General features: G+C 47.0%; 1 protein-coding gene across 2 annotated transcripts in view; it reads right to left on the bottom strand.

Annotated features, from left to right (window-relative positions):
• Nucleotides 1–24,555, bottom strand: part of Pitpnb (phosphatidylinositol transfer protein beta) — a 54,861-nt gene extending 30,306 nt beyond the window's left edge. The window contains exons 1-7 of one of the 2 annotated variants that reach the window (XM_069994616.1): nucleotides 24,457–24,555; nucleotides 18,480–18,510; nucleotides 15,563–15,708; nucleotides 8,009–8,100; nucleotides 7,499–7,506; nucleotides 6,977–7,051; nucleotides 5,355–5,438 (exon numbers count right to left, since the gene is read on the bottom strand). In XM_069994616.1, coding sequence (XP_069850717.1) covers nucleotides 5,355–5,438; nucleotides 6,977–7,051; nucleotides 7,499–7,506; nucleotides 8,009–8,100; nucleotides 15,563–15,708; nucleotides 18,480–18,510; nucleotides 24,457–24,476 — 456 coding nt within the window. In that variant the 5' untranslated portion in view covers nucleotides 24,477–24,555. The remainder of the gene's footprint in view (nucleotides 1–5,354; nucleotides 5,439–6,976; nucleotides 7,052–7,498; nucleotides 7,507–8,008; nucleotides 8,101–15,562; nucleotides 15,709–18,479; nucleotides 18,511–24,456) is intronic. The other variant, XM_069994617.1, reaches the window with a different exon arrangement.
• Between the last annotated feature and the right edge of the window lie 1,789 nt (nucleotides 24,556–26,344).

Raw genomic sequence — 26,344 nt, 5'->3', positions numbered from 1 at the left:
ATTCCTGGGGTGGTTGTGACAATGCCAGCCTTAGATTATACGCGACATTTCAAAGCAACCCGCCAAGTATTCTGTTATACCTGGGGGTCAAATCCCATCTCTTCTACACATGCTGAAACTTGTAAGACTGACTCCAAACTAGCGAGTCAACCAGAAGCATAACATATGAGCCACTGGACAGCCTGGCTGCTAAATCCGGAAAGTAACTGACACAGTCACTGTGAATTAATGTTTGGGCTGTGTCTGAACAAAACAGCCTGCAGTGATAGAGAACTCCCAGCAGGTGGGGTGATGAGATAAATGTCACCAATTCTTGGTTTACAAATACTGAAGGGAGGGGCTGGGAGCCTCCTCCTTTCACATTTACTAATTCAAAGGTTTCATTTCCTATAAGCATGTGATACTGAAAGAAACTCCATCACTTAAAGTTGTGGTTTTAAAAAAAGTTTAACACAACTCACTCAAAATACCCCAAGAGCAGTTCAACACAAACAGAATGGGGGCAAAGCAAATCACTGAGTTAGTGGGACCCCCCCTCCAGGAGGCCCAAGGCCAGTCTGCACTAGTTCAGAAGAGCTCCCCAATTCTGACATCTTCATCTGAGGGACAAAGAGGCAGGTCCCAAGCTGTGCACTACTAAGCTACATAAGACATGCCGGTCACCAAGCGAGTTTCTGGTGTTCCCTAGGGCTGAGGCCGCCAGACAGGGAGCAGATGAGGGGACAGACACTGCAGTCAGTCTCATCATCACCTCCTATTGCTAGGTGTGGTGGAGCCCAGACACAGTCTCCTTCAACAGGCCTGGACATGGGGCCAAGGAGACACCGCTGCAGGAGACTGACATCTCCCACTGAGGCAGGATCAGGTCCTTTGTTTGCCCTTCCCATCAATCCACATCTCCACAAGCACTGCCTGCCCCTGACCAGGTGGACCCTCTAGGACAAACCGGAGAACCAACCCGCTAGGTACTGCACCCCATCCCTCACCGGCTTCTTAGTTTCCAAGCACTCAATTCTAAAGCCACTCCAACACTTTTCAGAAACAAGTTTTCGGCCCTAAGTCTGACTGGCCTCCCTGTCCCAGAGTTACTCTTGTATAATATCTCTTCCACCCCCACCCCCAAGTGCTAATGGAACCTCTGACTCGCTTCCAGCCAGCAGACAATGTGAAGGCCACGGACATTCATTCCCTGGGCCGGCCAGGCCATCCACTGCAATTTGTAAGACAGTAACAGAAAACAGACCCAGTGGAGAGGACAGCTCAGACCTCAGTGCAGCCACTGCTCTCTGCTTGAGAAAGAAATCACTGCCACCAGCAGCGCCTTACACTCTTCTAGACCTGTGTATAAGCCAGCAGACGGGCATACACTTGTTCTCTTCTTTTAAAATATTCTGAGAAAGTGGGACGCCGGTGGCTCACACCTGTCATCCTAGCTACTCAGGAGGCTGAGCTCTGAAGATCGCGGTTCAAAAGCCAGCCCTGGCAGGAAAGTCCCTAAGACTCTTATCTCCCATGAGCCACCAGAAAACTGGAAGTGGTGCTGTAGCTCAAGTGGTAGAGCGCTAGCACTCTAGTGGTAGAGCTCGAGGACAGTGCCAAGGCCCAGAGTTTGAGCCCTGTATCCAACAGAAAAAAAAAAAAAAAAAATTCTGACAAGTTTCTTTTGGAACAAAGAGAGCCACTCTCTCTGGACCACTGCACTAACCTCCAGCACTCATGAAGACCCTGGTGCTCCAAACCATTCAGTGACAGATGGAGAACACTTCCACTTCAGCTCTGTGTGGAAAGTGGGAGGACAGTCGATTCTTCGAAGTAAGGTTTTGTTTGCTAGGTCGATGGACATGCACTTGGAAATTCTAGTACTCACGGCCAGGTGTGAATGTCCCCTCCCCCATCCCTGGGCAGCCAGGTCTGACCAAACTGGCATCACGCCGGTCATTTCAGGGTACACTCTTGCTCACACTGGCCAGTCCCTCCCCCTCTGGGTGGGCAGCCTCGGGGTATGGTTGGGTTCTCTAGCATGAGAGGAAGAGAACGCCTAAGTGGCAGCAGCTGGCCCAGTGGGCAATGAAGCAGGACTGTGGCTCGGAAATAGAGCCCTGGACCAAGGGCCAGAATGTCCACTAGTGCCCCTCACCTGGCAGGTTACCGGGGCTTCACCTTCCTCATGGAACAGGAGGCTGGCACGGAAACAAACTTTCTGTAGCTATTGAACTGTGTGTTCAAACTCATTAGGGCCTGACTAATGTCAGACAGCAGAGGGGGATGGTGGGATGCCTCAGCCCCAACTTTACCCACCCTTCCCTGATGACCCAGGGGAGGCCACGAAAGTTCTGCCTGGTAGAAGGCACAGGAGTCTCACTATCACCCCGATGGGGCTGGCACCCAAAGCCTTCTCCTGCCACTCACTCCAGGCCCCTCACACATCCACCGAAGCTTGAAGCTCTGCCCCTAGCAGAGGTTTCAGAATTGACACAGGCCGGGCGTTGGTGGCTCACACCTGTCATCCTAGCTACTCAGGAGGCTGAGATCTGAGCATTGCGGTTCAAAGCTGTCCTAGGCATGAAAGTTCCCCACGAGACTCTTATCTCCAATTAACCACTCAAAACCCAGGCAGCTGCCATCACACAGTTCCCTTCCATCTTCTGTAGTAGAGAAACATGCTTCCCACATTTTCTTCTCTGTAGTCAGGCCTGCTGGCCCTATATGCTATGGGCTGTTATTTCATCATGGCTGAGAAGCGCATATACAGAAAGGTCTGCAGCGCCAGCTTCGCAGCAGCACCATTTGCCACAGCCAGGAGGGGGGAACAGCTGAATGCCACCAAGGGGCAAACACTGATGCACACACTACATACAGTACGACCGACCTGAAAGCAGCCACCCAGTGTAAGAGCCCAGGCAAGTCCTGACTTTAGCAGGAGTGGGCAGCATTGTTCTACCAGGGCATTTGCCGTGTGATGTTAGCTAGAGCTGATGTGAAGGCTGGGATGAACAAAGCCCTCTAGACATTATCCAGATTGGTGTGTGCCAAAGGTTGGAGTGACTACTTGTGGACAAAGCATGGTTTTAGGCAGCAGTGACAGTTCTACCACATTGGATATCCAGATACCCAGTGCCACTGAATTATATAGCTTTGGAATGCTAAGTTTTATGCTATAAATTGTCATAATAAGGAAATGCTACTGTAAATTTGAATCACTTTACCACAAGTCTGCATTTCTTTAAAGTGAAACTTTTAAATGGGAACAGGAGCTGTGAGGGATGGGCAGACCACTGGTTCACACAGCTGTAGTATGCACACCGCAGCCAAAACAGCCAGCCTTATTTTATGCAAGGCAACACGGGCACTGAGAGGTCGCTTAACCTGTCCAACATGAATATGCCCAGCAGGTGGACAGATGAGTGGAGGCTCAAATCTCACCTGAACCCAATGGCATTGCAGACTGTGTTCTCAGCTCCATCACTGGGTCAAAATGCCCAGGTCCAATCCGGCCTCTCTTGCTTGGTACCCGCCAAGTACCTGGTGCCTCACAGAACCATCACTAAGCTCCCTCCCCGCAGACTGCACCTGCACGGTGCCCGCCCACCAGGACCCCATCTCAAGTCCTCCCATGCAGCCCAGGTAAGGAACCAGGATGCAGGCCTCCGGGGCTCTAACAGTATCGGCTTCACACTGTTTAGGCCCCAGGAAAGCAGAGGCGCCTGTATGGTGGGAGTTGGGAGAAGACCATTTTGATTGGTGGCACGCAGGCATTTCTGACAACATTTGAATGTTGTTCAGGAGCAACCAATCCCCTGCGCCCACTGCTGATCACGGCTCTCCCTGTGGTCCACACACCAGCTACTCCAGCAGCTGACTCCATACGCACCCCCAGGCTTCTCTCTCCATCACCATCTTCCATTTGCACAAGTCCGAAAGAAAAGAACAAGGCCAGAGCCAGGTGCTGGTGGCTCATGCCTATAATCCTAGCTACTCAGGAGGCTAAGATCTGAGGATTGTGGTTCAAAGCCAGCCTAGGCAGGAAAGTCCATGAGACTTTATCTCCGATAAATCACCAGAAAATCAGAAGTGGTGCTGTGGCTCAAGTGGTAGAGCACCAGCCTTGAGCTGAAGAGCTGACAAGACTGCACCCAGACCCAGATTTCAAGCCCCACCACTTAAGGGGGGGAGGGGGTGGGGAAAACAAGGCCAGCAGCATTTGAACAACCTACTAAGGATAACAAAATATCTCCCTATTCTCCCCTGCAACAAAACAGTCCTCCCTCCCAGTGTCTATACTTGAAAGAAGAATAGGGCCAGGCCTGGGGAAGGTCACTGCTGGCAGCAAACCTTGGTGACTTCAGAGAAAAATCTAGAGACCCCTCCTGTGTGCACAGCAAAGTGGACATTTCGTGTTTGCTTCAGCAAACAATGCTGCTCAAGTTCAGAGAATACTCACTAAAAATAGAAACGAAAGAGATGCTGACTGCACACATTGTGCTTGACAAACAAGAGCTGTCACTCTCCAGAGCTCTGGCTCCCCCCATTAGCAGAAAGCGGATCCCCGGTTGTCTTAGCATGGGGAAGGCCCACGGCCACAGCCTGCAAAGGCAAAGTAGCAGGTGACGTACGCTGGTGTACGCTGGCCTTGGGGAGTCTTTACATGCAGTTTTAAGCTGAAAGCCTGAAGTACAAACACGTACCTTTAATAAAAATGAAACCGGAAAGCCAAGCAGATGTTAAATTACAATAATTTAAATTTGGCCATGTTAGTGAATATTTCTAAATGTTACATTTTTGCTTTTTAAAGTCACAGTTGAAACTAAGGAGAACTCACATTACTTACAGCAGCTCTAAGGAGAATACTTTCATAAACAACATTGGGCTTTTCAAAGGAAATAAATACTTTCTTTTTTGGTGGTTCTAGAGTCTGAACTCAGGGCCTTGCCCTCATCACTAGTAAAGTACTACTTGAGTCATGCCTCTGGCCCTTTCTTGGTTTTTGACTAGGGTCTTGGCTTTTGTCTGGACCACAATTTTCCTGTTTACATCTCCTGTGTAAGCTGGGATGACAGGCATGAACCACTATGCCCAGCTTTTTATTGGCTGAAATGGGGCCTTGTGAACTTCAACACCAATCCCCTCCATTCTCAGCTTCCCCAGTAGCTAGGAGAACACACCCAGCTTACTTTTACAAATTCTTACAGGGATCTTTTGTACAAGGGCGAAATATGCACAAAACACAAATCATTTTCTTAACTCTTGGACTTGTAGACCAAATCTAAGCTCCGGGCTCATCTCAGAGCAGAAGCAGAGGCTGTAACTGATGTAAAGAGTAATGTATTAAATCAGTGCCATCAAGTAGTACTTACTGCTGCTTCTACTTGACTTCGATCTGCAATATCTATGTGGACAATTTCAACCGTTTTCCACGTGTTTGGATCTAGACCATGAACCTGTAAATGACAAATAGAAATAAAACCAACTTTAGGTAGAAATGATTATATTTACATATATAATATTTACCCTGCATCATTTACCATGTATATTATTATTATTATTTGGGTCCGGTCATGGGGCCTGATCTCTGGGCCTGGGCGCTGTCCCTCAGCTCTTCAGCTCAAGACTAGCACTCTACCACTTGAGCCACAGCACCACTTCCGGCTTTTTTCTTTTTGCTTATGTGGTGCCTCAGGCATGCAAGGCAAGTGCTCTACCACTGAGCCACCTTCCCAGCCCCTACCATGTATATTATGAAGAACAAAAAAATGCAAACTAGTGTTTCACTAAGTTCAAGCAACTCATTAAGTCTAAAACCACGAGGGATCTAAAAATCTTGAATGACTCTTCATAGGGCCTCCAAATAAAGGGGGAGGGGGTGGAAGGGGCATGAGCAAGGACACTGGCAAGCAGAAAGCTTTATGTAAATGTCACCTCTGTAGTCCTTAGGGATGTACCCAACTTTTGTGTAGCCTATGATACTCAGCCACAAGTTCCTAGTCTAGCAGTAGTGTGCTAACAGTTAGGGACCAATATTAACTGGACTTCAGACAGACACATGGTCTGGTCTAAACCCAGAGCTTCCTTATCTGACAGCTATTCATCTTCACCAAGATTAACTCTTCCACGGCATGGTATCTCACTGTCTCTTTTTGCAGCACCACAGAGCAATTAAGAGCTGCTTAACAACTGCCCACAGTGAGGCCCACTTGAAAGCTGGGAATGGCACATTCACTTAGACCCTAATTCAAACATACCCAATCATGGCTTTTAGATTACATTTGAGAGCATGACCATGAAAAAAACAACAGGAAATGTCAAAAGATTATTGGAAAGAAAAATCTAGTACCACTACTTAAATCTTGAAGTTCTGGCAAGTGCCATGGCCATTAACTGAGTCCTGTAACAGTGTATTGTTGCCCAGTGGAACCGAGTTCTAAAACCAGGAACCATTACTGGGCCCCAGCACCCCATTTCTTAGGAGCACTGGGCCAAGAGCAACATCACATGCCATCATCACCTACCTCCCCTCCCCAGGAGCCCCAATAGCCTCAGGGATAGCCTTGAGTCTGAGAGCTGATGCTTTTCAAGCTTGCTTTAGGGATATACAACACACTTAGCGTGTGTGTCAGGAGCTGCACATTAGTCAAAGCACCTCCCTCAACCCTCACACCAGCTGGTGGAGGGGAAATGAAAATGAAGCCGCTCTGTGATGAAGAGCAGCTTTGAAAACTACCTAAGACTTAGTGCTACACGCTACCTGCTTCAGATCCAAACAGTAACCGCACCCATGTCCACACAAAGGTGAAGGCCAGGCCAGGCCAGGCACAGGCAGGGCAGGGCAAGCCTCTCTGTATCCAGATGCCTGCCTGGCTCACGGCACCACAGACAGACAGCCTGCCCGGTGATGGTACTGCTAAGGATCAGGTGGAGCACATTTCAGACACCTGTTCCCAGAAGCGTCTGCACTAAAAGTGCCCAGTGTGAAACTTACATTTTCTAATGTTCCCAAGTCTGGTTTATGCCATGTTTCAATTTTAATGTAGAAATCATCTTTCATATATTCATTCTGCAGGAAACACAAGAGGACAAGGACGGTGACCCTTCCGGAGTCTGCACGGGCAGGGGCCTATCCCAGCACAAGCATTCTGCCTCCCCCAATGACAGTCCCCCCCCCCATTCCCACTGCCTGGCCAGGCACACATGCTGTGAAGGAATCTCAGCAGGCCTACTTGTCATGCAGTATCTGGGGCTAAGAAGAAAGCCACAAGGCTTGGGGAGCCAAATTTGACATCTGAGGGAAGGAGCAAAAAGCAAAAGACAAAAACAAGGGTCAGATAATCGAGGTAAGGCAGCCCTTATTAAGCCCCAGGGAACACAGTGGCAGTGGCCAGGTGGAGGGAGCAGGGAGGAGTCATGCAGAGATGTGATTTTCAGTGAAAAAGCAAGCAGTTGTTGGAAATGGTTACTATATAAAGTTTGGAGATGAAGAGGATTGAAAAAGGGTTTTACTCACCGTTACAACTGAGGCAGAATGCAGAGGCGAGCAATAAAACAGAAAAAACTCCGATTAGTTGGAGTCAAAACAATCTCTCCCAATATTTTATGTCACAACATTTAGTAGCTTACGTCTTCAATACAGTTTCTATTAATTGTAGAGTCCAAATAAAGTGTGGACAGTCATCTAGCTTTAGAATAATGCTAGTACGAATGTTACAAAATCTTCCTAAGTGAGTTTGGCAAATCACTGGAAGTCACCCCTAGGTCCTATCCTATCTCTATCAGGAAACATTATAAATACTGCAAATTCACCAGAAGGCATTTCTGAAGGTGCATCATTTACCCCATGTCCTTCCTACGCTTCCCTGGAGCAGGCAGCCAACAAGGCCTGCCCGCCACCTGGGAGTGAACCCACCCACACAGCTCGGACAAGGCTGCTGTCACCCTGGCAGGGGCAGATGAGCACCCATCGGAGGCCCTGGCACTTGGGCTCTGTCCCCTGGCCCTCATAGGGGGACAGACTTACTTGTTCTACAGTAGGGATATGCATTCCAGGCTTTCTCGTGGAACACCAAAGAGCCTTCAGGAGCAATCATCCTCACGAATGCTGGAACTTTGCTGCAAGGAGACAGATCAGACAGACACACTTTAAACTGCAATGGCACTATCAACTATGATCCACTATGACCACATTCAAAGACTACTGTAATCAAGGACTGATACACTAGCATTCAAGACTCTTAAGATTATTCCCATCTCAAAGTAATCAGGTGGAAAAATGACAAGGTAACAGAATGAGTATGCAAGCTTAACCATAAAAATGGCTGTCTTGAAATGCAAGCAATACTTTCCTATAGGCTTTAGATTTATTCTCCTGCTGGGAAATCTAAGTGTTAACTGCAGCTGCCCAACTTGCACATCAACACAGTCAGGAAGCTGGGTCCAGGCGGCCCATCCCTATAATCCTACCTACTCAGGAAGTTGAGATCTGAGGATCACTGTTGAAGCCAGCTGAGGCAGAAAAATTCCTGAGATTCCAATCTCCAAAAACTACTCAGAAAAAGCTGGAAGTGGTGCTGTGGCTCAAGTGGTAGAGCACTTCCCGAGCACAAAGAGGCTCAATGACAGTGTGCAGACCCTGAGTTCAAGCTCCAGGACCAGCAAGAAAAAAAAAAGTAAAACACAGCTGGGAAGTTCTCTCACAGACACACTGGAAGGCTTCACAATGGGTAAAAGCCAACAATAAAAGAGCATTTTAAATATGTCATGAAATACAAGTGTGTAGGACAGACTGAAAGGCCTGTGTCAAGGTGAAGCAGTTTGAGAGGATGACATGCAACACACAGTGTTATAACACACATGAAAGCCCAATGGCCTGTGCGGAAGTCCTAACTCACAGACCGACCTGACAGGCAGAGAAAGGACACCGTGAGTGCATTCTAGAGACCACCCGTCAACAAACAGAAAATTCAATCTCACAGGTCTTCAAGAACAAATGAGCAGCCATTTGTGCCAAGTGGAGGCTACTATAAAGAAGGTGGCTTCATCGTGGCACTGGGTTTCCCCTCCCGCCATCCCCAAACCCCAACCTGGCCACTTAGAAGCCCTCAGAGCAGCGGATCACCTGACTTTCTGAACTCCTGGCTGCTGGGAAGACTCAATCAGCTGTGCCCATCATGTGTTTTGCACACGGCCCAGTATGCGCTCATAAAGGTAGTTACTCTCAACAGGCAGGGTTCTTTGGCTCTTTCATGGGCCTTTTCCAGCAACTGAGGCAGGATAGACGGCATGCAGCAGCTAAGTGATAACATGGCAAGACGGACAGCTTCCAACTTCAAGCAAAGTATTTCTTGTGTGCCATCGCTGCTACTCTGAGAACTGTCAAGTGCAATTTACTTTCTTCAACTAAGACAAAGAACAAACTAAGAAAACCTGAGACCCAGGAGGCGGTCTGCCCCTCTAGTAAGGTCAGTCAGCCTGGAGTTACTGTTCTGGTGATCCAGGAGGCCACGCAAGGTGGATGGCAGGGAGCTCAGGGGACAGGAGAATGGGGATATAGTTTGGGGGCTTCATGACATCACAGAAAAACAGCAAGGGAGGTTCCGGGGGCACGAAGAGGATGCCTAGAGCAGGAGAGCACATTCTTTGGTCCTTTATTCTTATCCAATTGTGGGATGATTCACAAACTTCAAAATATGAAGCCAAATATGAATAGTAACATCTAGCACAAAAGCCTTCAAATATTGTTAAGAACTAGAATCAACAGACCTTTAAATTCAGGCGAGGATCAAGCAAGGTATAATACAAAACACGTGTGAGACAAGCTGAAGACACTGGCTGAACTGCATGTGGCAAACCTGCCAGTGGTTCGTGGATTCTGTCATCTTCATAAAATGGTCTACAATTTGCTCGCCTGGATACAATTCATCTTGTGGCTCTGACTTACTTAATCAAGTCCCTATCTCTGAGCTCTTTTTTTCCATTTAACATGGGCACATGGATACATCTCTTTTCAATGAGTTGAGGCAATGGCTTGAAGGTATAAATGGAGTAAGCAAAACTAGCTGAGTTTAAACACTACTATACGGGAGAGCAACAGTCAGCAGCAGCAGTGCTAACATGGCGGATGCATGCAGACAGCAGGACTCACACCTTTCCATTTCCATCATATAACCACTTACAAGTTTGTGCAAACTGCAAAAGTGCTACTCTGGGAAGCTTGGGAGGTCCCAGAAAAGGGCCATGTACTCAATAAATTTACAACATGGAGCGAGGCCTTTCAGAACAATCATAGGCAAAGGCCATTCCTCCCCCTGTTCCTCCTCAGCGGTTCCTATATGGTGTCCTCTCATCATTAGTCCTAGCTCTAGGGGAAGTGGACATTGGGAGGACTGTGATCCTAAGCCAGCCTGATGGGTAAGGTGGCAAGCCTGCAAACCCAGGGACCCAAGCAGGAGGCATAGGGAGGAGAACAGAGGTCAGAAGCTGGCCCCTGAGTAAATACTGAAAAATAACTAAGAGCAAAGAAGGGCTCAGAGCTGGTAATCCTAGCTATTCAGGAGGCTGAGATCTGAGGATTGCAGTTCGAAGCCAGTCTAGGCAGAAAAGTCCCTGTGAGATTCTTTTTTTTTTTTTAATTGTGAAAATACCATACAGAGGGGTTACAATTACATGGGCAAGATAATCCTGTGAGATTCTTATATCCGATAAACTACCCCAAAAAAGCCAGAAGTGGTGCTACGGCTCCAAGTGGTAGAGCATAAGCCTTGAACATAAAGAGGCTCAGGGACAGCACCCAGGACCTGAGCTCCAGAACTGGCAAAAAACAAAAAACAAAAACATGGGGGGGGGGGGGGGAGAGGTCTCAGGGCATGGCTCAAATGGCCTAGCTGAAGTTCAAACCCAGAATGACCATCAGCCCCTGCATGCCAACCCTCAGGATAAAGTTCCAGCACAGGAGGAGACAATATATGTTACCTTAACCCATCAACGGCAGTGGGTCTGTGTGTTTTCCAGGCAAGGCAATGTTGTCAAGCCAGAAGAGGAAATTAAAGGGTATCCAAGGCTTAATAAGACACATGACTCGACTTCTGATCTGGAGACATTCCCTTTTTTTTTTTGGTTCTAGTCCTGGGACTTAAACCCAGGGCCTGGGCACTGTCTCTGAGATTTTTGTTTGCTCAAGGCTAGCACTCTACCACTTGAGCCACAGCTCTACTTCAAGCTTTTTGGTGGTTAACTAGAGGTAAGTTTCATGGACTTTCCTGCCTGGGCTGGCTTCAAATCATGATACTTAGCTCTCAGCCTCCTGACTGCTAGAATTACAGATGTGAGCAATGGGTGCTCAGCAGATTATTTCATCAGACTTGCTTTGCAGAAGAGCTGGAGATGGAACCCAGGGTGTTGGCACATTCTGGCAAGTGCTTTACCATGACCCACACTGCAGTCTATGGAACATTTCCAACTGCATGGTTTCCCTTGGAAATTTTACATATCCACCTTTAAATACAATGAACAAAACTGTTGAAATGTCCAGAGAGAATCTGAAGACCAAATTAATTTGCCATAGATACAGCAATGAATCTCTCCCTCCTGGTAGTACTAGGGTTTGAACCGTTGCTCTACTGATGAGCCATACCTTCAGTCCCAGTACTACAACTTCAGGATTCCTGTAGCTGCGTGGATCACAGACCTGGGCCAGGACCCCACGATCCTCCCAACCGCAGCCTCCTATACAGCTTGAGTAACAGGCATGCATCACTGTGCTCAGCTATTTGTTGAGGTGGGATCTCCTTAACTTTTTTGCCTGGGCTGACCTTGAAACTTAATCCTTAATTTACCCCAAATAGCTAAAATTACAAGCTTGAGCCACCACAGCTACCACAGCTGATTAAGACTTTTAATTCGAAACTCAGAATTGTGTACAACTTAAGACTGAATTACATCTCAACAATAGCAACAAAATATGGCATGTTGATTCTATGATAGCCAATTCTTGAGTCGAGAATGAACTACTATATTTGGCTGGTTATTTAGTAACTTCTTTCCTCTAAGTCGCTCTGTGAATATGAATCTATATAACCCCTCCTCATTTTCAGGTGATTTAAACTTCTCATTTTTTAAACATGAGTTTCTGCAAACAACTCTTCTTGCTCACAAAAAAAACGATCTCTTGCCTTGAATCACATGAAATTTTAAAATGCCTTTCCTGCAAATACCCAGCTGTTTTAACCTTTGAAAAACCAGGGGAAAGCTTTACAAACTCTCCCTCATCCAGAAAGACTGGAGATGGTGAAGGCACAAGCTGACTGGAAGTGAAAAGAAATAAGGCTGATTTTCCATGAGAAGGAGGAAGGTACGCTAGCTAGCACAGGGCTGGCCTGCGGGCTCACGGAGGGAGGTCTCAAGAGCACGCCCAGCTTTTCTCAGAACCACCTCAGCAAAGACTACCATGTTTTCTGTACAGTTTCAAAACTGTCCAGTAATTTCCCTTTTTCACTCACCACTGAGCATGTAAGGAAACACACAGCTTCTGGGGAAAACGGGGTGTAAGCACAAGTACGTGCAGATATGTGATCACTGTCAAAACTGTGGAGGAGCAAGCAAAGAGCTTAGGGAAGAGGCGGCCAAAGAAGGCCTCTGCCCAGGACAGGTTCTCTGAAGAGAAGTGCAGGTTCCCGGGTGACTTCTGGAGGCCACTGAAGACGGGCTGAGAGAGGCCAGGAGTTGTGCTCTGGACGGAAGTGTAACACGTGTCAGGCAGACAACCCCGAGTGCCTGGTTACAGTCTTTGGAAGATGGTAGGAAGATCCAATGTGGGCAAGCCAGATGTGTGGCTCAAGAGGACTCCCTGCAAACTCCCTACAGTGAGCTGAGCTCACTCACTTCAGGAGTGGCAAAATTTCAACCTGACTGGCAAATGGATTAAGAGGGAGGGCTCCAGAAACACAATGCCGGCCTGGCTGACCTCCTAGCTCTGCTGCCAAACAAGAAACAGGGCCAAAAGCAGACATTTGAAACAGTCTTCACAAAGACTCACTGACTCTCGAGTTCTGTCCATGCCTTGCCAAAACTGTTTCTCAATCTGATGGTTGAGATAGAGTTTGGATAAGTCTTACCAAAAAGTGTTTTGCTGACATGAGAAACAACTGGGCCCCACTTACCCAGAGTACAGCAAAGCTCAGAATTTCAAGCATCACCAAGGTGTTAGTGGCCTTAGTGACGTCTGTAGAGCTGTTCTAAGTGGCAGGGGGTTCATGCACCAGGCTTAGGTGAACCATGGATTCAGGACATGACTCAGGTTCCCAGGAACAGTGTGCTGCTGTAAATGCCCTGGGTCAAAGTCTTCTGACAGCAGAGGGAAAGCATAAGCACCCACTGCTGAATGTCTCCGGGGCTCTGATAAAGTGAGCCTCGGCTAAGTACCTTCAGTGTGACAGTGACAGATGTGCGTGCAGACTCCTGCTTGCCCTTGCCCCAGTGCTGTGCTGAGTGGCTACTATGTGCCACACCACCTGTGACTGCCCTCTCCTCTCCTGTTTCCTTCACATCTAGCTCTCTCTGTGCTTCCATCCATAACTGCCATTGTTTTTTGGTGGGGGAAGGGGACCACACCACAACGATCATCCAGAATCAGCCCTCCCTGCCCCCAGCCCATTCCTTCTCATGGGAGCCCTAGGGGTTTGAGTCTTGAGGTCAGGCACTTTAAGTAACCTACTTTGAAGAAAGAGGAATTAAAGACAGAGGAGTCGGGTCCCTGCCACCTTGGGTGTGTGCCCTCGTGTCCCCTTTGTACAGCACACACTGCTGTTTCTCAGACTGTGTGGGGGTCAAGAAGGGATGCAGACTGCAGCTCTTTCTAGGCAGGACGCTAGAGTCAGGACTGTCTTTCATCTAATCCACTAAGAGCCCGAGAGGAACGTTAAGGCTCATGCCCAGAAAAGCCTTCAGACAAGAGACCTCTTCAGCTGAACAGCCACCATTTTACTCAAGTGCTACCTAAGTCAGATGTTACAAAAGTGTGTACTTAACGGTCCTTTTTCTACTAAAAAAAAAAAAAAAAAAAAAAAAAAAGCACATTATTTTGTGCGTAGATATATAGTATAGTATATTTAGCAACCAACTTTCCCCACATAATATGTCTTCAAACTTTTAGGTTCCAATTAGAAGATACCATGAATCTATTTCAAATTTTCACTCATGGGGGAGTGATCTACAAAGTACATCATAGACCAAGAGAAAATTGGTAGTTCAAACACCATTTTAGAACCCCTAGAGTCTAATTTTTTTTACAATTATAAAATTCTAATTATATATCAATTAATGGGCCAGTAAAAAAATTTTAGAGAAAGCTAATAAGCATAAATAAGCTCAATACTATCAATATTACACAGACTATGCCACGTATAATACCAAAATTTGTATTCTAACAGAAAAGAATGTATTTCTGTTCCAGTTTAAAATAAGCAGTAGAATTCAACTGAGAAAGTATGAAAGAAGGTGATCACCTCAGCTCTCCCACAATGCTGAGGGGCTCCACAAACTAAGAGCAGAAATTTACTTTAACCTGAAGAGAATAAAGAAAGAGCAGAGCAGAGATTTCCTATTACTCATAGTAAACTGGGGGCTACTGGCAATGTGAAGTCTTAAAAGCTATTACTGGTCTCCTGCTCCCGGATAAATCCTGGCATACATTTTCTACTTTAAAATATTTATGGCAAAGAGAGCAGACTGCCAAAGGTAGGTAATGTGCAGAAGAACCTGGACAAGACAAAATGAACAAGACCCATTTGAACAGCCAAGGCACAAAAGAAATTCAAATGGTCAGTAAGTACTAAGACTTCACTAATGAAAAATACAAATGTACACAAAAGGGTATTTTCTACCTATGAAAGCAGCAAAAATTAAAGAGAACTACGGTTAAAAAAAAAAAAAAAAAAGAACATGACCAAAGTCTTCAAGGGCAATTTGGTTATCACATCTAAGTTTAACATGACAGGCCCTCCTCCTCGCAACCCTTTTTGACTTTTTCCTGGACAAATATCTAAGGCAGAAAGACTGTACAACTAGGTTTAGAAAAACCATTTCAACAGACAAAATCTACTAAACACCTCAAGTATGTAGATGGACCTGGTATTTAGGAAATGGTAAACTCCACTGAACCCTCAAGGGAAGCTTTCTCAGCTTTTCATTGAAGAGAATCGCACAGTTGTTAATGAAATGAAAACAAGGAGGTTTGTGATGTCGTTTTGCATGCATGAAGAACCCTATCCAGCATGCGTCCACGGGGAGGAAGTAGAGATATGAGGGCTGAGTCTCTCCATATGACTGCTTGTACACACATCTTTGAATATGTACAGGAAACTTCTGTGACTGGACATTGGATGGACTGAGTTTTTACTTTATAGTATTCTCAGCATTGGATCTTGTGTTGTAAACAGATGCATTTGTAATTATTGTTGAGCAGGGTCTTCCTAGTAATGAGGTGCAACACATAACAACAATGAAATAAACATGTGTCCTCACAGAGGTTCATAAGCAAGCTGGATTATGGTGATTGAAGCGTGTACTGTGCACTTACCTCTTTAGGTGATAGATTTTGTGTGTGTACTGTCCCTTTTCTCCATCCTTCTCATAAGGTTCATTCTTTAAGACCTCTATTCCTTCTCCACCACCGGTCTCATTCTTACTAGCTTCTGCAACCGAGTAGAGCTGTCCAACCTGATACTGGAAGTCAACAAGGGACACAGAACTTTAGTCAGCCAGCAGGATCTGAAGAAATTGCCTAAGCTAGAATCTCACTATGAAAAAGTGAGCCCAAACCACTTGGCACGTGTTCTAAGGGAAAACATGACTCAAATCAGAACATTTTAGAAGATAAATATACAGCGTTGAGTAGCTACATACACCGTGTAAGATTTTCCTTATTCAAAACAACGAATATTAAATACACTGTTGCTTTTATATGCAACCCACTTCTCAAGAAAATTGTGCATCACATGGTTCAACCCTTGAACAACATACATTTGTGTATTTTTATTTTTTTGTCGGTCATGGGTCTTGAACTCGGGCCTGGTCACTGTCCCTTAGCTCTTCAGCTCAAGGCTACCGCTCTACCACTTGAGCCACAGAGACACTTCGGCCTTTTCTGCTTATGTGGACCTGAGGAATTGAACCCAGGGCCTCATGCATGCTAGGCAAGCAGTCTACCACTGAGCCACCTTCCCAGTCCTCAAGAAAATCATGTGTCGCATTGTTCAACTCTTGGACAATATAAATCTGTACTCTGAAGCATTTTCACCACTCTGTCTCATCTGACTACACAAACGCATCATCACTGTCCATTAGAGCAAGCACCGAACACTGTTCTCAGCAGTAAACAGGACAAATAGAATGTGCAGTTAAAACCTGAAAAACCTAAAGAACCACGATTGTTGATATTTAGCAGGACTTTGGGGTCCTTTTTATTTTTTCTTGCCACTTGTGTAGAACATGACCATTTGATAGTTGTCCAGCTGAACAGAAACATGGACTGGCTAACTAGGACCAGACCTTTAAACAAAGTTCTCTAGTAAACAAAAACTGTACAGAATTACAACTATATGAGTACTGCCATAAAAGGTAGGACATAGCAGACAGTCCTTTCTACTGTTATTCTAGTGAGGGCAAAAGCACAGTTCCTACAGGTCTACTCCTAGCCCAAGCCAGAGCACCTCTTCAGCCCCTTCCAATATCACTGAACTTCTTCCTTCCCATGCACACAATGGTTTTTGAAAGCTACTTTCAAAGAAAAGTCACTAAAAACCTTCTTCTAAGAACCCACCAATTTCACTAGAGAGAAAAGGCAAAGGGCCATTGTACTACCAAGAAGCAATCTTATCTAAAAAGCTCCTACAGATAGGATGCTAGAGCTAGCACATAGGCACACTTAAGTTTTAAATCACAATCTTACTCATTTGGAAAGGCCTAAGCAGCCGAACCCAAACAGATGCCTTAAGCGGTCCAAAATTAAGCATCCGCAGGGGCTTTAGACTCCCAGAAGGCTGCTGGCTTTGGTTCACCATGAAACCACCACAATGATGAAGTCCTTTAAAAAGTTGGCCTTTCCACATGGCCATCTTTAAAAATTTTAAAGTGGGATTACAGTGTCTCCCAGTCAGAAGGTACATGTGGTCCAGACTGGGAACATAGTAACCCAAACCCACACAGCCACCATGAAGCAACTGGATCCAAAAAAAGATGAATGAACCCATCCCTTGTAGCTGGCTTTCTTGTTCTTATGTGAAGAGTAACTTCAACAGAGGGGGTGTGCTCATTACCTCTGAGCTTGGGAAGATTATGATGACTGACAAATACCAAGACTCACAGATTTCAACAAAGTGATTCAGCCAGCTGAAACCCTAAGGTTTCAATAGTCAAGTTCCACGTGTAAGTTGAAACTATCAATTGTGCAAATAAAGCAGAGGTATCTGGCTTGCCTCGAAAACCTATAGCTGGGCTCACATCTACATGCACCAGCGCCAGACAGCTACTCTGCTTCCTGCACTTTTTTTTCTGTTTTCCGTCATCTGTCACTTCTCTTGGTTATCAGTTTGTTTTGTCCCAGTTCCAACTCACTGCTTCTAATCTACTGTCAGCTCTGGGAGACCAGACAAATGAGTAAGAAAGAACTGTGTGCAAGTTCAGAAAGGCCCAGAGGGGTTAATGTACTTTGTTACACACGTCTTGGCCTCTTTCTTGCTCTTATCTTCATTTCTGGCTGTCCTACAGGTAGCAGCAACTGCAGGTCAGAAGTTCTCCATAGCTGCTATGTTCTTATATCAATGCAGATCAAAGACAATGAGCAATTAAATCTTAAAATTAGAGCATGTCTGGAATTGTTTTCAGACCCAAGCAACAACTACAATACATGCACTCACAAGAGCAACAGTCTACAAGGTCAGGTTATCTAACCTTGTGCCCATTCAAAATGGAACGAAAGGTCTTAGAGGTAGGATGGGGTGGCAGGGAGAGCTACACAAACCTCAAAGGGCTGCCCACAGGGCAGGCTTCAATCCTAATGGGGATGGGCTGATCGCAATAGCCACGTGTTAAAGGAAAGGGCTGGGGTTACAGTGGATGGCTGCTTAAAATGCTCCAGGCAGGAGCCACCTCACCTGCAAAGTGCCTACGTGCATGCTGCGGGAAGAGGGCAGTCCTGCACTAGTAATGACACTGCCTTGTTCCAGCACAAGACATCTACTCACAACAGACCACCGGGTAGGGAACCTTGGCTCCCTTCATTATATACGCAGAAAAGAAAAAGTGAGTAAGGGCTGAGATGGAGTGTGGAGGTACAATACTTGCATTGATCCACAACACCTCACCCAAAACAGAAAGAAAATAAAGGGGGAAAAAGCACTTGTGTAAAGGTACTCTATGAATGGTATGAAAACATGAATTCAGATGAACATATCAAAATAAACTATACATATAAAATGACAGAGAAGAGTACTTACCTCCTGAACAGAACATGGCAAAACCACACGGCTAAAAAGAAAAAAGGACAGACGTCAGATACCTGCACTTAACACTTTAAAATCCAAAGACATCCTAGCAGGACTCTCAAATCTAAAAACACAAGAATATCTTTTCTGGAAGAGGGTCTTTGAACCTAAACAGGTGTTTTCTACCTGTACAAGTAATACCATTCTTTGGATGGCAGCGATCTTTAGTACCAAGTGTCCTCACTGTACCATGACCCAAAGAGACAGTGCAGCAATTCTTGGGAATGGTAAAGAAACAAGGAAAATCTCATTGAAACTGGAGGGTACCAAGTATATTCTTTGTAAACTGTCTGGTCAGGCTGTCCTTGTGTAATCTTCAGTACCGTTCACTCCTGTTCTATATGCCTTGCAGCTTGCTTTCACAGCACGTCTCAAGAAACATGCATCTTGATTTTGAAGAAAGAATGCTTCAAGAAACTTCCACAGGGCTGGGAATGTGGCTTAGTGGTAGAGTGCTTGCTTAGCATGCATGAAGTCCTGGGTTCCATTCCTCAGTACCACATAAGCAGAAAAGGTGGGAGGTGGCAGCAGTGGCTCAAGTGGTAGAGTGCTAGCCTTGAGCAAAAGAAGCTCAGGGAAGGGAAGCTCAGGGAAGGGAAGAAAAGAAAACTTCTATAGCTACTCAAGGATTCTTTAATATTAATAAGGAAAAAAAAACTTTTATTGAGAAAACTACCCATAGGGTGCCGGTGGCTCATGCCTGTAATCAATCCTAGCTACTTATGAGGCTGAGATCTGAAGTTCATGGTTGTAAGTCAGCCCAGGCAGGAAAGTCTGTGAGACTCTTATCTTCAATTACCCACCAAAAAGCCAGCAGTGGAGCTGTGGTTCAAGTGGCAGAATGCCAGCCTTGAACAAAAAAGCTCAGGAACAGCATCTAGGCCCTGAGTTCAAGCCCTAGGACTAGCACAAAAAAACCCAACCAACCAAACACCCACCCCCATCCCCCCAAATGGAAACTACCTAGAACGTTATAAATATAATAACCTCTTCTAGCATAGAGCAAACGTAAGAGCTTGTTATTGAACACACCAAAATACTATCTTTAGAGCTCCATTTTACCTATAATATAGTACTAAAGAATTTAAAAATACATTATGGTGCAGTATTTTATATCTGAACACTGCATTTTATCTCCAGATTCCTTATTTCTACCAACAATTCATCAAAGCAAGACCATCCCTATTTACCAATTTATCTCACAACAATGGGTACTTTCTGAGATAGAAACTTCCAGACCCCCAACTCCTTTGAGACTTTGAGAGAGGGCATATGGGGGAAGAAGGGGAGAACAACCCCATCCCAATTCACATGTCTTCATTTATAGGAAATTTCTACATGTTTCACTTATTCCCGTTTCTCTTCAACTGCAGTTAGTTGTTTATTTTGTTATTCACTAGTGACAATCTTTTAAGCCTAGACATTCTTGACTAAATCTCTGTTATAAAAAGTATAGGAGCAGGGCCAGGAATGTGGCTTAGTGCTTGCCTAACATGCTGGAAGCCCTGGGTTCGATTCCTCAGTACCACATAAACAGAAAAAGCCCTAAGTGGCACTGTGGCTCAAGTGGTAGAGCGCTAGCCTTGAGCACAAAGAGGCTCAGGGACAGCGACCAGGCCCAGAATAAGAAAAAATATATATATAGGAGTAATATAAATAACCAAGGACAGCACATCTAGCTTGCACTCCAGCGGCATTTTCCAGATCCTCTCTCCATATTCTGGAGAAATACCCAGCAAACATCCACACTTTTCACATTACTCTAACCTTCATGTGTAACAAACACGCTCCTATTCCTCCCCTACCTCACCACACACTCGTCTCTCTGAATATGGTGTCTAAGAACCAGAAACATTCTCCAAGGCAGCATGGTTACTAATTTCAGTTCTCATCAAGAACAAACTTGTGTGTGCCTCCATGACTAAATTCCCGCATGGCATCTCCCGGGCGGTCCCCTCGGGGCACGTGCTGGCTGGCTGCGACTCAGTAAACAGGATACACTGGAGGGGGGGGGGGGGGGGACTGGAAGGCCCCGGCTGGAGGTGGGCCTGAAACCCCATGGTAGGAATTTTCATTAACTGGGTGACGAGGAGTCCTGGGAGGTTGTTCTCAGACACAGATGACATAACTACAGCAGACCTGGGCAAGCCATCCATATGAGGCTGAGAATGCTAAGGAAACAAGTACTCTGGGACTGCGAAGGGAGATGAATAAAAGACCCCAACCAAGATGTGGGATGGAGAGAAGGCGTGGGGTACAGGGAAGAAAGTCCTCTCTGAATGTTCATAAACTCAGAGACTCCAGGTGAGTCGGTCATCTGAACCATTCCTGGAACACCCCCACTTTTGCTTACCACTACTTTGAGAAGACCTTGTTTCATGAACAAGGAGTGACTAAGACATCCAGCTTCAGGAATTTGCTTACTAAAAAGTAAACGGGAAAAGGAACAGGCCAGGTTCTAATGTCCCATTATTAGTCTAAGAGTTTTAAAGATTGACAAACTTCTTTGAAATTTTTCATGGAAGTCCTTTTGTAAATGGAACCAGTCACTTTTTTCTTTCTTGGTGGTACTTGGGGTTCAAACTCAGGGCAGGGCACTTGTCAGGCAGGTGCTTGACCATCAATGAATTCTTTAAAACCAGGACTTTACCCAGGGGCAACTTTGCCCATTGCTTAAATACTAGACTGGAGGGGAACCGGAACCTGCCCACATGGTAAGTCATTTCTGACCTTTAAACTTCATTAAAAATAGATGAAATTTTGCAAGACAACAAACATTTGGCAAAGTATTTTGTTTACCAACATCTTCACACAGAATGTCCTATCTGTTGCTTCTGAATAAAAGTAATTTTAGAAAGCTATTTGGAGATTTTTTTTTTCATTCAACAGCACTGAGCCAGATCAGATCATGTACTAGATATTGGCCATACTTAGATAACAGCCTCAAACCTTTAAAAATAAATTTTAAAAAGTTGCAGGCTGACAGAAATCTAGAGATATACACAAGGTATAAACATCAAGATTAATGTAAGACATTTAAAAAATAAGCCAGGAGTTGGTGGCTCATGCCTGTAATCCTAGCTACTCAGGAGGCTGAGATCTGAGGTTCAAAGCCAGCCCAAGCAGAAAAGTCTGTGAGACTCTTATCTCCAATAAACTACCAGAAAACTGGAAGTGGCGCTGTGGCTCAAGTGGTAGAGCGCTTACCTTGAGCTGAAGAGTTGAGCGCCAGTGCCCAGGCCCAGAATTCAAGCTCCACAACCAATAAAATAATAATAATAATAATAATTACTCTGGGCACATTTCAACATTTGTTATCTCAGTACAAAATAGCTAGGGAAAAGCAGCTGTACAGATTTCCAAAGGCGACAATTTTCCCATGGGCTTGCTTGCTACCACTCACCAATCAACGCTATCCACTGAACACTTAGCCACATTTTGAAGGAAGTAATTCTAATAAAAGAAGAATGATGGTAGAGTGCTATCTTCAAGCATAGAGAGGCTCAGGAACAATGCCCAAGAGCTGGGTTCAAGCCCCAGGACACCCCCCCCCCCACACACACACAAATCCCTTGGTGCTGGGTGCCAGTGGCTCACGCTTGAAATCCTTGCAACTTGGGGGGCTGAGATCTGAGATCACACTTCAAAGCCAGCTCAGGCAGGAAAGTCTGTGAGACTCTTATCTCCTCAATTAACCATCAGAAAACCAGAAGTGATGCTGTGGCTCAAGTGGTAGAGTGCTTGCCTTGAGCTGCAGAGCTAGGGACAACACCCAGGCACAAAGTTCAAGCCCCAGGACCACCATCAACAACAACAACAAAAGCAGAAAGAAAGAAAGAAAGAAAGAAAGAAAGAAAGGAAGAAAGGAAGGAAGGAAGAAAGAAAGAAAGAAGGAAGGAAGGAGAGAAAAAGAAAGAGAGAGAAAGGGAGAGAAGGAGGGAGGGGAGAAGGGAAGAAGGAAGGAAGAAAAAGAAAAGATGACAGATTAATGTGCAATCAGACTTGGGCCAAGTCAATTTCCTTTGGACTCATATTCCACTTCTGGATTGTTATCTGCCACTACCTACAATGGATGTACATTAGAGCAATAAGAGAGATAACACTTAACCATAGGTACATGTTTATAACCAACTCCTGAGAAATATAAATTTCATATAAGTGGAAAGTTTAGTACTACAAATGAGCTTTAATTGTAAACCTGTCATCTGCAATAAAAGGCAAAAATGTCTTTTTCTTGGGATCCCTGTCACTGTAAAAAGTTGTCATTTTTCATCAATTCATTTCACAAATGTTTGCTGAGCTCCTATTAAGTGCTAGGGACTATTCTAGAAGCTGGAGATAGGAGCATGCACCAAAGGGACACATTTCCGGAGATCAAATGAAGAGAACACAAGCATGAAGGGCACAGAAATTCCTTCCTGGAAACTGTCACTGGACTACAGACTTGCAAGTGAATTGGCGAGCAGAGGCACCTGAGGCGGAAGGAAGCAGCCATGCAAGCAGAGAGGTCCTGAACTGGCTTATCTTCCAGACAGTGGAGAACTCGCAAGGAATTCTGCGGGGCCCAGGGGGGCCAAGGGAAAGTAGGAAATGGCATCAGTACCAGAGCAGAAAAGAAGACCGTGCAGGGCCTGTGAGTGGCTATAATCACTTCCGACTTTCATTCTCATGAGAAAGTCTTTGGAAGGTCTGACGCACACAAAGGGTAAGTTTAAAAAGATTTAGCAATACACACACACAATAACGTGTCTGGAGACTGTTACATTGTCTTTAAAAAAATGTATTTTTTTAGTGTGTTTAAGAATTTGAAAAGACAGGTGCACTGGTGGCTCCCACCTGGAAATCCTAGCTACTCAGGAGGCTTGAGACCTGAGGGTTGTGGTTCGAAGCCGGCCTGTACAGGAAAAGTCGGTGCAGAGTTTGCTCCAATTAACCACCAGACTAGCCGAGAGTGGTACCAATGGCAGAGCGCTCGACTGGAGCAGAAAAAGCTCAGAGACAGTGCCCTGTGGCCCTGCGTTCAAGCCCGGATACTGGCACAGAAATACGTATGTGAATTAACTTGAAAAAAAGTTAATTTCGGACAAAACATGAAAAAAGAAAGAAAAAAAACTCATAAAAAGAACGAGCCAGACCAGAAATCCCTATCTGCCCAGGGGCTAGGAGAGGAGCCCGCCGCGTACCCGGGCGCGCGGCCGCTCCGGGGGCCTCGACGGGGTCCGGAACCCCATCGGGCCGGCCGGACGCACCCGGCGTCCGGACCCCCGAGAGGAGCGGGCGCCCCAGGTATCGCTCCGATCTTAAAAGCGCCGAGATTGAGCACCGCCGAACCGGCTCGCTCTGCTCCTCAAACCCGGAGAGTCCCGGCCCCGGCAGGCACTTCAGGACACCCCCCCACGTCCCGACACCTGGGCAGCCGGCCCCGGGCCTGCCCACCTCCCAGGGGTGAGGAGCGGCCTCCATCCCCGGGAGGCCAACCACAGCCGGGCCGCCCCGTCTCCGCACGCGGGCGCGGCCGCGCCGTCCCGGCCCCCGGCTCCGCCGGCCCCCCGGCTCCGGGCCCCGGGCTGGGCCCAGACCAGCATGGGGGTGGGGGGCTGGGAAAGGCGGGTCCCAGTGGAAACTCCCGGCCGCGCCTTTCCGATCCACCAGACCGGGGCCCGCGATCCCGGGGCCCCGGTCGCCGGGGGTGGGGGTGGTAAGCGGCCGTGTTGCCACGGCAACGCCTAAGGGTCCGGGGCAGGGGGAGGGAGAGCCGGGTCCGGGCCTCGGGCGGGCCGGGGGCTTGTGCCGGTGGGGAGAAGAGCGCTCACAGGGAGCGGCCGGCCCGGCCCTTTCTCGGCTCTGGGAATAGTCTCCTACGTCTGGATCAATGAGTCGCCCGCCGCCGCCGCCCCAGATCGTCGCCCGTCCCCACCGAGACACTTACAATTCTTTAATCAGCACCATCTTCCCGGAACCCCCCTCACAGCTGCCGCTGCCGCCGCCGCCGCCGCCGCCGCTACCGCTTCTCAGGGCGCCTGCGCGGCCCCGCCTTCTTACCTTCCGAGCCGCCACTGCGCCTGCGCGTCTACACCCTTCCGCCGCCGCCCGTCACGTCAGCGCTCCGTGTAAGGTAGCTCCGCCCATTCCCACGCCCCATCCTCGGCACACGAGGTCTCCAGTGCGGCTGCGCGGTCGGCGGAAGCCCGTGAGGCTTGTACTGCGGCTGCGCAGACTCCGGCGCGCACGCTCTGTGGCTTCCGGCGGCTCCTCCCTTCAGCCTGGGCCCCTCGGGGCGCCGTGCAGCCTACGCTTTCCGGTGAGTTTTCGAGTTCCTCCTGTGGAAGGCGGTTGGTGGTGTTCGGAGTTCTCGTTCCCTGTTCTGGCTTGGAGGCGCCCCGCCAGCTTGAGCGACACCTCCACTTCCAGGGTGCAACTGGGAGAGACTTCTGACGGGTTCTGGAGGCGCGGGGTCGTGGAATGTCCTAGAAACCCAGAGAACCCCTGCTCTAAGCCTCGTGGCTGCGGCTCCTGTCCTCGGTCCTCCCCCGAGCTGACCTTCGCGCACGGCAGATGCGGTTGCGTTAGACGCGGGCCCCGCCGGCCCCGCCGGTGCGCGGCTCGGGGCGGGGGGGGCGGGGAGGGAGGGCGTCGGGCGCGGGGGGTTTCGGGCCCAGCCCGAGACTCGTCGGTGGGACCCGACCCGGATCGGAACACCCTGGACATCTTTTCGTGGGGCCGCTGGGACGGCGGGATTTCACGTCTGCACGTTCTTCCGGGTCGGGGCGCGGGGTCTGGCTGTCCACGGCCTCCTGGACGGCGCTCTGCCATGCCCATGTTGTCCACCCCACCATTCCAGGGTATTTCTTGACGGAGGAGATTTCCATGAGAATTGGACATAGTCCCAGGAACGTTCATAACGCACCAAGGCACAGGTCGCACGTACTGTGTCACTGGGGGGAAGGGCAGGGTTGGATTTTTGCCATAGACAAACCTGGGCCTGAATCCTGGCTTCCAATTTAGGGTAGTAAGTATCTTCAAACTTTGACCTCCCAGAAACTAAATTTACATATCTAAAAAAGGAGATGCCTACGGTCCACCAGAGACTTAAGGAATATGTTTAGATAACAAACATTTGGAGGCCGGGTGCCGGTGGCTCACGCCTGTCATCCTAGCTACTCTGGAGGCTGAGATCTGAGGATCGCTGTTCAAAGCCAGCCCGGGGAAGGAAAGTTCGTAAAACTCTTATCTCCCATAAACCACCAGAAAACCGGAAGTGGTGCTGTGGCTCAAGTGGTAGAGTTCCTGCCTTGAGCTGAAGAGTTGAGGGACAGTGCCCAGGCCCAGAGTTCAAGCCCCATGACAGATTGAAAAAAAAAAAAAGAAAGAATGAAACATTTGGAAGATAGAGCTTAAGAAAGGGTTAGGAGATAAAGCCCTTACCAAGGCACCAATTACTTTTCCCTATAATCCTAGCTACTCAAGAGGATCTCTCTTTGGAGACTCTTCATCTCCAATTAACTAGCAAAAAGCTGGAACAGAAGGGATAACTCAAGCAGTAGAGCTCCAACCGTAAGCAAAAAATAAAATAAAATTTTGGAAAAAAAGCTAAGGGCCAGAATTCAAAGCTTTAGTACCTGCCAAAAACAAAGACAAAAATGATGTGAAATATTTAAAGTACCTGAGTTTCACATTATCTGATACATTGTAGATGTATGATAAATGTAAAAGCATCCAGAGAATGGGAACCATAATTCATGCTAAAATGAATGTTCCTGGGGATTTCCCACTATCTTTAATCACTGTTCATTAATTAGATGCATAAAGAATGCATA

Source organism: Dipodomys merriami, unplaced genomic scaffold, assembly GCF_024711535.1.
Source record: "Dipodomys merriami isolate MVZ:Mamm:240054 unplaced genomic scaffold, mDipMer1.0.p SCAF_45, whole genome shotgun sequence".
NCBI lineage: Eukaryota > Metazoa > Chordata > Mammalia > Rodentia > Heteromyidae > Dipodomys > Dipodomys merriami.
The sequence above is the reverse complement of the archived record's forward strand: the minus strand, read 5'-3'. Positions and strand labels throughout refer to the sequence as shown.